The sequence below is a fragment of the Morus notabilis genome, unplaced genomic scaffold (genome assembly GCF_000414095.1).
Source record: "Morus notabilis unplaced genomic scaffold, ASM41409v2 Scaffold595, whole genome shotgun sequence".
In the NCBI taxonomy this organism is placed as follows: Eukaryota; Viridiplantae; Streptophyta; class Magnoliopsida; order Rosales; family Moraceae; genus Morus; species Morus notabilis.
The window spans coordinates 45,841-59,225 of record NW_010359270.1 but is presented as its reverse complement, the minus strand read 5'-3'; the positions used below and the strand labels follow the sequence as shown (position 1 = coordinate 59,225).

Here is a 13,385-nt window from a genome sequence, read left to right as displayed (position 1 = left end):
AAGACACAAAGCAAAATGGTATGACTCTAAGAGAGAGCGTGGACGTGGAGTGTACCAAAAGGCAAGGCACGACAACCCAGGAAAGAAATTTATCGTCAAACCTAAAACAACTCTTCTCCTACCACAAATTTATAATTACGTTTCTCCTACGGTACTAATTATTATGTTATTGTGTATGAATTCCACGAGTCTTTTTACTGAAATTTCCTGGCTTGGAGGCTTTTGAGCTTTTTATTCATTGTCATTGACTAATCACTGCTATTATTCCACCGTCTCCATCGGGGGTGAGAAGAAAAAGAAAAAGAAAAAGAAAAAGAAAAAGAAAAAAAAGAGCCCAAGAAGAGTGATATTTCCCTCGTGTGACGTGCATTTTTTGGATTTTGCTTGTTGCGTTTTCAAAGGGGAGTTTGAATATTTGTTCATCCCATCTTCCATTTTCTATCATATAAAACGTGTGCATGTTTGATATAGGTACAAGAAATGTCAACTTTTCAATCTATGAGATCTTTCGTCTCTTTCCAATTATATTTCTTCTCTTTCAGGACATATTAATTATCAACCCCTTTTATGAGTTTTCAAGTTGCATATGATCCATATAAATTTTTGCACGTTATACTTTAGAGAATAGTAAATATATAGGAAGCCCAACTAACTCGATTACATATAGTTCTATATTTTTGTTACTTTTTTTTTTTTTTTTTTTTTTTTTTTTAATTTCAACTTGAATTGATAACAGCAATAAATATATATATATATATATATATATATAGTTATGCAATTTATCTCTCTCACCTTTTAGTATTTTTTCCCCTATTTTCTCACCTGTTTTTGTTGATATATAAAAGGGTTATTTTGATAAACACCTCTGAAAATAGTATCATTAAGAATTTTTGGATTTCAATATTGATCTATTGAATTTTACCCTTTCAGAATAAGTAATTTAATAAATTATTATCGATAATTTGACAGATGTCGCCGGCGGCAGGTCTCTGATCGCCCGTAGCGGGCGTAATTTAACAAATTATTATTTAAAATTTAATAAATTATTATTTATAATTTAACAGATTATTATCAAAAGGATGACTTATTACAACAAAAGGGCTGAACTCTAAAAGAATGTGTTTAAGAGTTAGTTTTTATCATTTTCTCTATATAAAATTATACAATCTTTTCCTAATGTCCAAATCCAATGTTTCGTCCCGTGACACAAATATGCTTCGTTTATAGACCCAAGTCACGCTTTTACATTTCTTTTTGGGGTTGTGGTTTGATAGGGGATGAGTATATACGTCTATTCATATTCGGCTGAAAACGGTTTTTGATCCCATTTGGGGCATTTTGGAGTGATTGGGTCAAAAATAAATGGGTAATGCAGAAATAAAACCCTTCTCTTACCATTGGTAGCCCAAAAAAGTCTAAAACACAATTCTATAACTTTTCCGTTTGTTAAAGGACAAACTTTCCCATAGTCTAAGTAGTTAAGAAAGCATGTAAGTGCACCACAACATCTGGTCGTGTCAAAAAAGCCACCAAAAGCCTTCTTTGGCGAAACATAACCTTTTGCCTTCAATAATGCGCACTAGGGGTGAAAAAAAATCCCACAACCCAACGAATATGTTTAACCAACCCAACCCAACTCGACGCATATTAATCCGAACCCCATCAACTTAATCAAGAGATTAACTTAATTTGACTATTAATTTAGTGGGTTTAAGTTGAGTTTTTCTTAACCCAAATTAACCCGAATCCACCTAATTTATTTATCTATAAAAGTAAATATTTTCTTACCTCATAATATATAACTTTTGTCTTATATTTACATTATTTACTTGACAACCTATTATGTTTTGTGTTGTATGAATTTTTATTATTGCTTGTTTGTTGGTTTACAACTTATATATCTGAACTTGTTTTGCATATATTTTGTTTTTATATTAATTTATAACTTATGTGTTAATTTTAGAGCTTTATAAGGTTAATATTATTATGAAAGCTAGCTTTTTTTTTATACAGTATTTTAGGTTAAATGATTAGCTTTATTTATCTATTGCCCGATCCCGATCAACCCATCAAATCCACCCAAATTTTAATTGGGTGGGTTAATTTTGAACTTTGGATTGATTGGGTGAGTTAAATTTGAAATCAACCTACCCAAACTTAATTAGGTGGGTTGAAGAATCTCAAAAACCCACCCAACCTACCCGATGTTCACCCCATTATGCATCAATGAATAACTTCATACGATGTCAAAGCACTAGAGTATTACCATTATCATATTAGACAAATTTTAATACAAATGCTAATACTAATTGTATATTTGACACTAAAATTGTGATAATAGGATATTTAACATGTTGTGTTGCAATGCATGATACTATTTGAATTGTTAAATATACTTTTTTATAATCATTAAATTTTAAAAGTTGTAAAAGTAAACTTTTAATTTTAAATTAATTTAGAAAAGTAAAAGTTGTAAAGATTAAATGAAAAAGTAACCATATCACCAATAGGACTCAAGTGCCAAATTTTTCATATGCTATATTTGGTGAAAAATTAGCTAAAAAATATAGCATATGAAAAATTTGGCACAATAAATAGCATTATTTAGAGATGATTTTTTTTTTAAAATTAATACATTAATTATATCATTGCATTAGAGACGTTTTTATAAAATATTCAAGAAGAAAAAAGGGAGATTTTAATGTGGGTAAATTAAAAAGAGTATTATTTAGGGATACGAATAAGAAATAGTTTTAAATAAGAAAAAAAAATTATTTTCAGGATATGTATGAGAAAATAGTATCCGTCGCTCTCATTTCCTTTTCTTCTTTATTTTTGGCGGATCAACCTTGATGAGGCTACGTAAGTGATGTTTTGGCAAATCCTCAGGTTGAAGTGTTGTAATTAGTAAGTATGGCTTTTGTTTTAAAAGTGGGAATTAATTGCATGTAACGATAAATTGATGCGAGTAAAGGATATTTGAGTGAGCGGTTTTTTTTTTCTTTATTTTTTTTTGACCTTTCGACACGACCAAATTGTACTATTATATATGCAAAGAGCTTAGAGCTAGCAATGGCGTGTTATTAACATGACTCTTTACTCTTTACCAGTACGAGACTGAAAAACCAAACGAATGAGGAGAAGAATCCTTACATATACTTGCACCATAGAGAAAGCAAGTCCTGCAAAGCAAATTAGGTACTCGGCAAGATTTAAGAAGTTCTGAGTTTTATCATCTATTATTTCTTCCAGTTGGATGACAAGGACACTCAAATACAAGCAATTCCTACTAGCTTATTTCGTCCTCTGGTTTATTATTGTAAGATAGAAACTTGATTAAGACTAAATATATTATTGCATCACATATATTCTTAATGACAATAGCAAGTATGACGACAGGATAACACTTGTGTTACAGATCAAAAGTAGACACTAACATTACTTGATGTCATAAAATTAGTAGTTTTCATCATCCAAACCACAGCATGCATGAAGTAGGAGATATGCATCATTTTATAGCTAACGCCTAACGAGTAGTCGTCCATGACAACCACTTCCTTGTGACAGCCAAGGGAAGGATTCTGAAAGCAACATCCTCAGCTGTTTCGTAATACAAGTTTCTCCATCTCTTGCAAAACACAAGGGGTCCGATGAGACTTCCGAATCCAACAATAAATCCGATTTCAACGCTTAAGAGATCCCAATCGATCTTTTTCGACTCAGAGTGTGTTGAATGGGACTTGTCATCACCGGAAGGTGGACTCTGATGATCTGCTGGTGTGCAGTTTGTGGTCAAAGGGCAACCGTGCAATCCTCGATTTCCAATAAAAGAATTGGCCGAGAATGTTTGAAACTGAGTTCCAGACGGAATCATCCCGACCAGTTTGTTGAAGGATAGGTTGAGATGCGAGAGGAAATTAAGGCTTGCAAGTGATGTGGGAATTGTGCCACTGAGCTCGTTCCATGAGAGGTCTAATGACTCCAGAGATTGTAATTCGCCAAGGGACCCTGGAATTGGGCCTGAGAATGCATTACTCGACAAGTTGAGAACATAGAGCAATCTAAGAGCTCCAAATTCCTCTGGAATTGGCCCATTGAAATCGTTGCTTGAGAAGTCAATGCAGGTCTCGGCCGTCAGGATTTTCACCAAAAGCGTGTCTTGACCCTTCATGGTAATTGCAGTTGAGACCACATAATTCAAATCTTTCCAAACTGCAATCTGCAGGTGACTGAGCTTTTCATCCGGGGAGGACATCATTGCCTTCCAATTTGTCAAGAAGTTGCGTCCTGGTAGCTGACCGCTGAAACTGTTGTGAGCCAGATCAATTATTTGAAGCTTTGCCCAGCTGGATTCATTGATGTTGGCGTTGTGACATCCGATGCTTCCACGGAACTTGTTGGCTCGCAGAATGAGAACTTGCAAGGAGGATATGTTGTTCAAGAAGCACGGGAATTCGTCAATCAGTTGATTATTGCCCAGGTCCAAAACCTCCAACCCAGTGCAATAGGCCAATGATTTTGGAATTTTTCCTTCCATTGAATTTCCATGGAGATCTAGGGTCCTCAAAACACAACCAGCTGCAAAAGAGTCCGGAATTGCCCCACTTAAATGATTCCCCCGTAGATTTAGTACTATCAGAGACGTACTAGTCATTGTATACATGCATTCAGGTATTTTACCACTCAAGTTATTACTAGAAAAATCAACAAACTTAGCGCTGGTCATTTCGCATATTGATTGGGGTATGACTCCTGTAAGGCCATTGTGTGAAAGGGAGAGGAAAAAGTTGGAAGAAAGGTTTTTACCAATGTCAAATGGAATGGAAGAATGAAGATTATTGCTAGAAAAATCTATATAGTCGGCACTTGGGGGTAGAGTGGGTAGCTTTCCATGGATTTGGTTAGAATTCAGATCAAGAATGTTGAGATACATAGGAGGAGAGTAAGGTTCTTGTATTCCCTCTAGATGATTATGTGAAAGATTCAGAACAGTAAGCCCAAAACTCTCGAACCCCAAATTCCAGACCCAATTTGGTATCGTCCCATGTATTTGGTTGTTTGAAAGATCCAAAGAAGTTAAACTTGAGTGATTCTTCAGGTTTGGAAAGACGTTCAGTCTACAAGAAGCCAGAGATAACGTGCTAAGGCCCTCTGGAAAGGAAGAAGGAGCAGCGGCGTATGCGTCGACGGCCACAGATAAGTTGTTGAATGAAAGGTCAAGCTCAATGAGTTTGACAAGCTCCTTAAGAGTGCTTTCTAGTTGTATGGTGCCGTTGAGATTATTGAAAGGGAGTGATAGATATGAAAGATTTTTGAGTTCAAAGATGGACATTGGAATAGGCCCTTCGAGGTTGTTCCCACCCAAATAGAGATATTGGAGAAGGGAGGGAGACACGTTTGGAAAGTCAGGAAGTTGGCCATGAAATTCATTGTCGGAAAGGTCAATCCTTTCCAATGATGCAGCTTTAAACAGAGATGAGGGGATTAGACCAGTGAATTTGTTAGCGGACAAGTCCAAGTAAACCAACTTGGTGAGCATAAAATTTGGAACTGACCCATTGAACCGGCTTTTGGAAAGGTCAAGAGTGGACAAATTTGCAAGATTATTGATGGATGTTGGGATTCTCCCTGAAAAACTAGTATTACTGAGCTCTAGGTACTGAAGAGAATTGTTTTGGGGAAATTCTGGAAAAGAACCTTGAAGCAATGGATTGAATGATACGTCAACGTACTCCAGTGAAGGTACCTGGAAGATCTCTTGGGGAAATGTTCCGTAGAGCCCGCAATTGCTGAGTTTCAGGGAAGTTAACCGTGGGAAATTTGCAATGAACCTTGGGACTGGAGAAGACAAAGGGTTGCCGTCCAGGCAAAGCGAGGACAAGGAGTGTAGGTTCCGAAGCGAGTGATGAATAGGGCCTGAGAGAGAACAACCGGTCATGGTCAGCACTCGAAGATTTGGGAGTGAGGATGAAAAGACTCGGCCCCATTCCTTCCCAGCGGCAGACATGTCTACAAAGTCAAGATGCAGTTCTTCTAGCTTTGTGAGGTTCTGAAAGGACATGCTCCAGTTTGACTGATGAACTTTCAGCAAAGGAGATCGCGGAAAGACGATCAGCAACGTGGTCGTAAAATCAAGAGTAACCAAGTTTGTGAGGCGCGACAACTCGATCGGGATTTGCCCAACAAAACCAGAGTCTGCCAAATTCAGATGAGTCAAGCTGGTTAGATTACCAAAGCTCGACGGCATCGGAGTGCTGAAGTTGTTAAGAGAGAGATCCAGGGTCTTGAGGTATTGAAATTGGAAGAGACTGGAGTTGTGCGTCAATCCACCGCTGATAAATTTGTTGCTGAGATCAAGACCAACAACACGTCCCTCTTGACAGCGTACGCCGTCCCAAGTGCAGCAATCCGTACTCCGATCCCATGGCAGCGGATCAAGATCGAATGTGAGGGTGTTGTTCAACTGGAGCAGCAAAGATCGCTCGTGGCTCAGACATGATTGGCCTGCTGCTGCTGCTGCTGCTGCTGCTGCTGCTGTTGCTTGCAAGCTGAGCAGTGGTAGTAATATTAATGTTGAGCATATATTGATCATCATCAAGAAATTATATAACCATGAAAAGGCTGGAGGAGTTCTCATCATTGGCGCAATTTTGGAAGGGAGAGAAACAAATACGTAATTCGTTGTTTGATCAGTTATCTATGATCTAGTGAGAATATACGTACATATGTGTATGGACATAGATATTTGCATTTAGTAGCCAAGTCTGACCATTCTTCCTTGAATGCAATAAGTTAACTGCACGGAAAATGCGTTTGCAACAAGTAACAAGACAATTGGCATCGAAAACGATTTGACATTGTTTTCCAATTCAATGAGTCCTTTTTCCAACAGCGTCGAGATAAGATTTATTTTTCTCTTCTTTGGTTGAGAATTCATAATTACCGAAGTCTAAAACTTGTCAAGTTATTGAAATGGACTTTGTGCATCCCCCTCTCCATGTCGTGTTCTTTCTTTAACTCCCGGCATAAGGTGAACTTATTGAAGGACCAACCAAAATTCTAATTTTGAGACGCTATAGCTCTTTATAAAAAAAAAAAAAAAATCTAATTTTGAGACGCTAAAGCTCTTTATAAAAAAAGGGGAGGAAATCAATCTCAATAGCCGTGTTTAGAATTGATCTCGTTATTTTTCACATTTTTCGAGAAAAAAATGAAAACGTTTTTAAAATGGCGTTTGGCGCAATAAAGACAAAAAATGAAAATGAAAATCGTTTTTTATTTCTCTCTCATTTTATACTAAACTAAAAAATCGTTTTCAATTCTGTTTTTTGCCTTTATTGCGCCAAACGTCATTTTGAAAACGTTTTCATTTTTTCTCAAAAAACGTAAAAAATAAAAACGAAATCAATTTTAAACACGGTCAAAATCATTTTAGAACGATTTTCAAACGCGTCTAATACTTCTTATTGAGCAGCTCAATCTGCGCAATGATGAAGAAATTAAAAAGATGAGTCAACTGGTCAAGTCAATGCAAGCTAGCTCGACCCGTACGAAAAATCTAAAATCGTTTAAAAGTCTCCTGATTTGATATAATTTCTGTCCATATATAATAAATACACTTTTGTCACATCAATAATAGCTAGCATGTATACAAGGAAAATTCTATCCTAGTATGAATGAATGAATGACCAGCATTATGAAATATGAATGAATGAATGACCAACTAACATAAGGGATCACTATTTGCTGAGAATATTCATATATATATACATATAACTATACACACACCTGTATAAATAGATTCGTCCTAGCTCTATTATTATCTACTGAGAATACTCTTATATATACATATGCATTACACACAAATATATATGCATTTTTTAGCCAAGAGAAGACTGGCCATGCATTCTTCCTTTAAATTCACCAAGTTAACAAGAATGAAAAATACGTTGGTCCGGCACTTGCTGACTGGCATGACAAGATGAAAAATTCACTAGTCAGGTCAATGCTAATATTGGTACAAGGATAATTCATCGTAATATTCGAAGAAGAAAAATTCAATAAAAATGTTGAGAAGACCAGCATAATATTATTATTAGTGACCGACGACTTAACATTTGAGACCTCATATATATGTGTGAAAGAGAATGAGCAGCATTATTAATGGCACGGGAAGAAGTTGGGTGAGGCCGTGTGGGATCCCGCATTTAATTTTTATTTCTTATTTAGAGGCACATTGTTTTTTTTTTTTTTTGGCTGAATGAGACGTAATATTGAAAAAGCCACAAAAGGCTAGAACTATAAATGGAGGGACAAAGTTCAAAAAACAACGACTGGAATAGTATTCAGAAAAGCCATTGAACGGCTAAAAGACCACCAGGTGGAGCCAAGAGCCACAACGAACCAGTAGGACATCACGCAGGTAATTAGCCCAGTCGAAGGATGCCGGAGTGACTTACTAACCCAACAACGGAAAAAAATCTCCTATGAAGGGTGGAGTGAAAGCAAGTTCCTCTCATTAAACAAGATCTAACCAAACAACATGTTTAAGCCGATAACTGAATTGTAACACCAAACAACAAACCAAATAAGGGTTGGGTGGAGAAACTACTGCCCTTATTACAAATATGGAAACTACAACACAAAAGCTAGGAAACATCAAATAGATCAAGCTAGAAAAATTGAGCCCCCAATGCTGGAAATATGTGAAGAACGGTAGGAGCGGTGCTAGAAAAAGGCTCATGAAGTAGTTCCGAAGATGTGGGCCGTTATAGAATGATATTAGAGCCTGCACCCAGCCAGATGTATAGCTAACGAGGACGTTGGGCCCCCAAAAGGTGGGGTAGTTATGCCAGTCATCAATCCCTTGAGGTAAGAGGTCCAAGAAAAGGTAAGTTGTGAGTCTTACATCGGCTGATTAGGGGTGGCAATTCGTGTCACGTGTCGTGTTCGTGTCGTGTTTTAATCGTTTTTTATAAATTTACAGTCAACCCGAACACGACCCGTGACACGAAATTTTTTAAAAACCGCAACACGAACACGACACGACCACGTTACGAGTTGACACGACACGACCCGAAAATGACCCGTGAACCCGAAATTGACACGAAAATTGTATACTTTTATTTAGGTTTTTACATATTAGAAATAACTTAAAATTCATAACACACTAAATTACAATAACATCCATTGAAATTAAGCAAATAATAATATAAGATTTTGAGTATAACTATCATGATATCACAAGTTCATAATAAAATTAAAAATATGAAATGAAAAATATATGAATTTTTTTGTTTTTTACGAGTTTCGTGTCGTGTTCGGGTTAGGCGGGTCCAACCCGAAATTGAGCCGTGTTTTTCGTGTCAATTTCAGGTCGACCCGATTCTGACCCGAACATCTTTTTTCTCAACCCTAACCCGTAAAATTCGTGTCGTTTTCGAGTCGTGTCGTCGTGTCGTGACCCATATTGCCGGCCCTACGGCTGATAATGGTTATAGATAACTGTTTATAAGGAAAGACACCATCTTTTAATAGTATGAGGTCTTTTAGGGTGAAGCCTAAAAGTAAAACCGTGCATGCTCAAACTTAAAGTGGACAATGTCATCTTCTAATGGTATGAGGTATTTTGGGGTATCAGAGACTGTACTCAGCCAAAAGTATGTCCAACGAGGATGTTGGGCCTCCACAAGAAAGGGTGACTATGATAATCATCAATCCCTTGAGGCAAGAAATCTAAGAAAACTTTACAATCCCATATTGGCTGGGGAAGGATATAGGTAATGATTTATAAAGAATGACATCACCTCTTAATGGTATGAGACCTTTAAAGAGTTTATATTACTCAACCAACAAGAGATTTAGCTATAATATTCAAAACAAGAATAAAAAACTATATTCTAACATAGGACCAATATTACAAGAGTTTATAAACTCACCCTTAAAGAAAAAACTGTTTTAGGCTCCATTGATGATGAAAACTCGTTCCTAAGCTTGAACGATTTGATTAAAATAAGATTCTTACCGAAAAAGAAGAACAAAAAATTTGGATTAATAGACAACCATGGAGAGAAATTGTTAAAAAGGAAGTTTATTGAAAGGGAGTGCTTTCTAGTTGTATGGTGCCGTTGAGATTATTGAAAGGGAGTGATAGATATGAAAGATTTTTGAGTTCAAAGATGGACATTGGAATAGGCCCTTCGAGGTTGTTCCCACCCAAATAGAGATATTGGAGAAGGGAGGGAGACACGTTTGGAAAGTCAGGAAGTTGGCCATGAAATTCATTGTCGGAAAGGTCAATCCTTTCCAATGATGCAGCTTTAAACAGAGATGAGGGGATTAGACCAGTGAATTTGTTAGCGGACAAGTCCAAGTAAACCAACTTGGTGAGCATAAAATTTGGAACTGACCCATTGAACCGGCTTTTGGAAAGGTCAAGAGTGGACAAATTTGCAAGATTATTGATGGATGTTGGGATTCTCCCTGAAAAACTAGTATTACTGAGCTCTAGGTACTGAAGAGAATTGTTTTGGGGAAATTCTGGAAAAGAACCTTGAAGTAATGGATTGAATGATACGTCAACGTACTCCAGTGAAGGTACCCGGAAGATCTCTTGGGGAAATGCTCCGTAGAGGCCACAATTGCTGAGTATCAGGGAAGTTAACCGTGGGAAATTTGCAATGAATCTTGGGACTGGAGAAGACAAAGGGTTACCGTCCAGGCAAAGCGAGGACAAGGAGTGTAGGTTCCGAAGCGAGTGATGAATAGGGCCTGAGAGAGAACAACCGGTCATGGTCAGCACTCGAAGATTTGGGAGTGAGGATGAAAAGACTCGGCCCCATTCCTTCCCAGCGGCAGACATGTCTACAAAGTCAAGATGCAGTTCTTCTAGCTTTGTGAGGTTCTGAAAGGACATGCTCCAGTTTGACTGATGAACTTTCAGCAAAGGAGATCGCGGAAAGACGATCAGCAACGTGGTCGTAAAATCAAGAGTAACCAAGTTTGTGAGGCGTGACAACTCGATCGGGATTTGCCCAACAAAACCAGAGTCTGCCAAATTCAGATGAGTCAAGCTGGTTAGATTACCAAAGCTCGACGGCATCGGAGTGCTGAAGTTGTTAAGAGAGAGATCCAGGGTCTTGAGGTATTGAAATTGGAAGAGACTGGAGTTGTCCGTCATTCCACCGATGATTGATTTGTCGCTGAGATCAAGACCAACAACACGTCCCTCTTCACAGCGTACGCCGTCCCAAGTGCAGCAATCCGTACTCCGATCCCATGGCCGCGGATCAAGATCGAATGTGAGGGTGTTGTTCAACTGGAGCAGCAAAGATCGCTCGTGGCTCAGACATGATTGGCCTGCGGCTGCTGCTTGCAAGCTGAGCAGTGGTAGTAATATTAATGTTGAGCATATATTGATCATCATCAAGAAATTACATAACCATGAAAAGGCTGGAGGAGTTCTTATCATTGGCGCAATTTTGGAAGGGAGAGAAACAAATACGTAATTCGTTGTTTGATCAGTTACCTATGATCTAGTGAGAATATACGTACATATGTGTATGGATTTAGATATATGCATTTAGTAGCCAAGACTGACAATTCTTCCTTGAATGCAACAAGTTAACCACTCGGAAAATGCGTTTGCAACAAGTTAAAAGACAATTGGCATCGGAAGCGATTTGACATTGTTTTCCAATTCAATGACTCCTTTTTCCAACAGCGTCGAGATAAGATTTATTTTTCTCTTCTTTGAATGAGAATTCATAATAACCAAAGTCTAAAACTTGTCAAAGTTATTGAAATGGACTTTGTGCATCCCCCTCTCCATGCTGTGTTCTTTCTTTTAGTCCCGGCATAAGGTGAACTTATTGAAGGACCAACCAAAATTCTAATTTTGAGACGCTAAAGCTCTTTATAATAAAAAAAAAAAAAAATTCCAATTTTGAGACGCTAAAACTCTTTATAAAAAAAAAAAAACAAATTCTAATTTTGAGACGCTAAAGCTCTTTATAAACAAAAAAAAAAAAATTCTAATTTTGAGATGCTAAAACTCTATAAAAAAAAGGGAGGAAATCAATTCCAATGCTTCTTCTTATTGAGCAGCTCAATCTGCACAATGATGAAAGAAATTAAAAAGATGAGTCAACTGTTAGCTAGCTTCTAAAAGTATTCGACCGTATGAAAATCTAAAATAAAAGTCTCCTGATTTGATATAATTTCTGTCCATATAAAATAAATACACTTTTGTCACATCAATAATAACTAGCATGAATACAAGAAAAATTATATCATAGTAAAAGGAATTGACAGGACGTTTGGTTCATATATTTAAATTTATGATTTAAAATTATTTTTAATTTACGTGTATTTTTTTTGAAAAAAAATACTGTAACAAATCACAAATCGTGATCTAAATCATGACACGAATCCTTACTCTAAACCTACCCTAATAATTGCGAAATGACCAGCATTATGAAATATGAATGAATGACCAACTAACATAAGGGATCACTATTTGCTTGACAAGTAGTTTTCTCATGTATTAGTGTCGGAGTGGAAAGATTCAGTCGCTAGAACGACATCATTTTGATGTAAAAAAAATGACGGTGTTCAGAGGATGACAAAGCAAATTAAGAAGAAACGATGTCATATTCGGTTCAACCAAAACGACATATGACAAAATTAATAACCAAAGAAGTTGATCCCAGAATGAAAGATTAAAAGGCAGAATAACTTAAAGATGGGAAGAGTGGGTCAAATCAGATGGTGGAGAAGAACACAAGTGTTTTAGATAAATGGTTCAGAAAAAGGATATTTCCGGTATGGATCAGGGTCTATAAACAGAACAATGGAAGAATGAGATATCTCTCTATTTTTCTTTTTTTCTTTTTTCTTTGGACGGTCACACAATCGCAGCCATTCACACGATTCAATGATAAAAAAGAAAATGACATCGTTTCTTTCTTTGCTATTGCATTGCACATCCTCTCTTTCTTTTCTATTGCATTGCTAGTTGCTATTATATTTCTTCCCAAGGACTTTGAGAGTAATTCTTTTCACAACTCGAATCACAACTTAAAACATTTTGTTACATTGTTTTATCTCATAGAAATTCAAATTTAGACTTTTTTATTAGAGTGTTTTTTGTCACATAAATTCACTTTTTAACTCAATGTCTCAATTTGAATCAATAAAAAGAATGCTTAGAATTCGAATTTTACTATAGTAAAAAGCTCTCAGAAACAGTCATATCTAATTTGTTTGTTACAATAAAAAAGTCTCACATAAAGTCACATCTCAACTCGAATTAAAAATTCAAATCAACGAACTACACGGACCTTTAATTTATTATATTATATTATAAATCTATAATAGCGGTTACA

At 36.6% G+C, this 13,385-nt stretch overlaps 1 protein-coding gene across 2 annotated transcripts; it reads right to left on the bottom strand.

Annotated features, from left to right (window-relative positions):
* Positions 1-3,207: 3,207 nt before the first annotated feature.
* Positions 3,208-11,517, bottom strand: LOC21388743 (receptor-like protein Cf-9). 2 transcript variants are annotated; one of them, XM_024162911.1, is made up of 2 exons: positions 11,359-11,517; positions 3,208-6,504 (listed from the first exon to the last, which is right to left on the bottom strand). In XM_024162911.1, exons 1-2 carry the CDS (start codon positions 11,468-11,470, stop codon positions 3,527-3,529), a joined length of 3,090 nt encoding a protein of 1,029 aa, XP_024018679.1. In that variant the 5' UTR covers positions 11,471-11,517; the 3' UTR covers positions 3,208-3,526. The 2 variants fall into 2 exon arrangements, with proteins under 2 accessions (XP_024018679.1, XP_010092239.1); XM_010093937.2 differs by lacking the exon at positions 11,359-11,517 and having other exon boundaries at positions 3,208-6,706.
* Between the last annotated feature and the right edge of the window lie 1,868 nt (positions 11,518-13,385).

Bases quoted from the DNA above. Each gene is read 5' to 3' on its own strand.
- LOC21388743 (XM_010093937.2), bottom strand. From the start codon at position 6,640: ATGATGAGAACTCCTCCAGCCTTTTCATGGTTATATAATTTCTTGATG.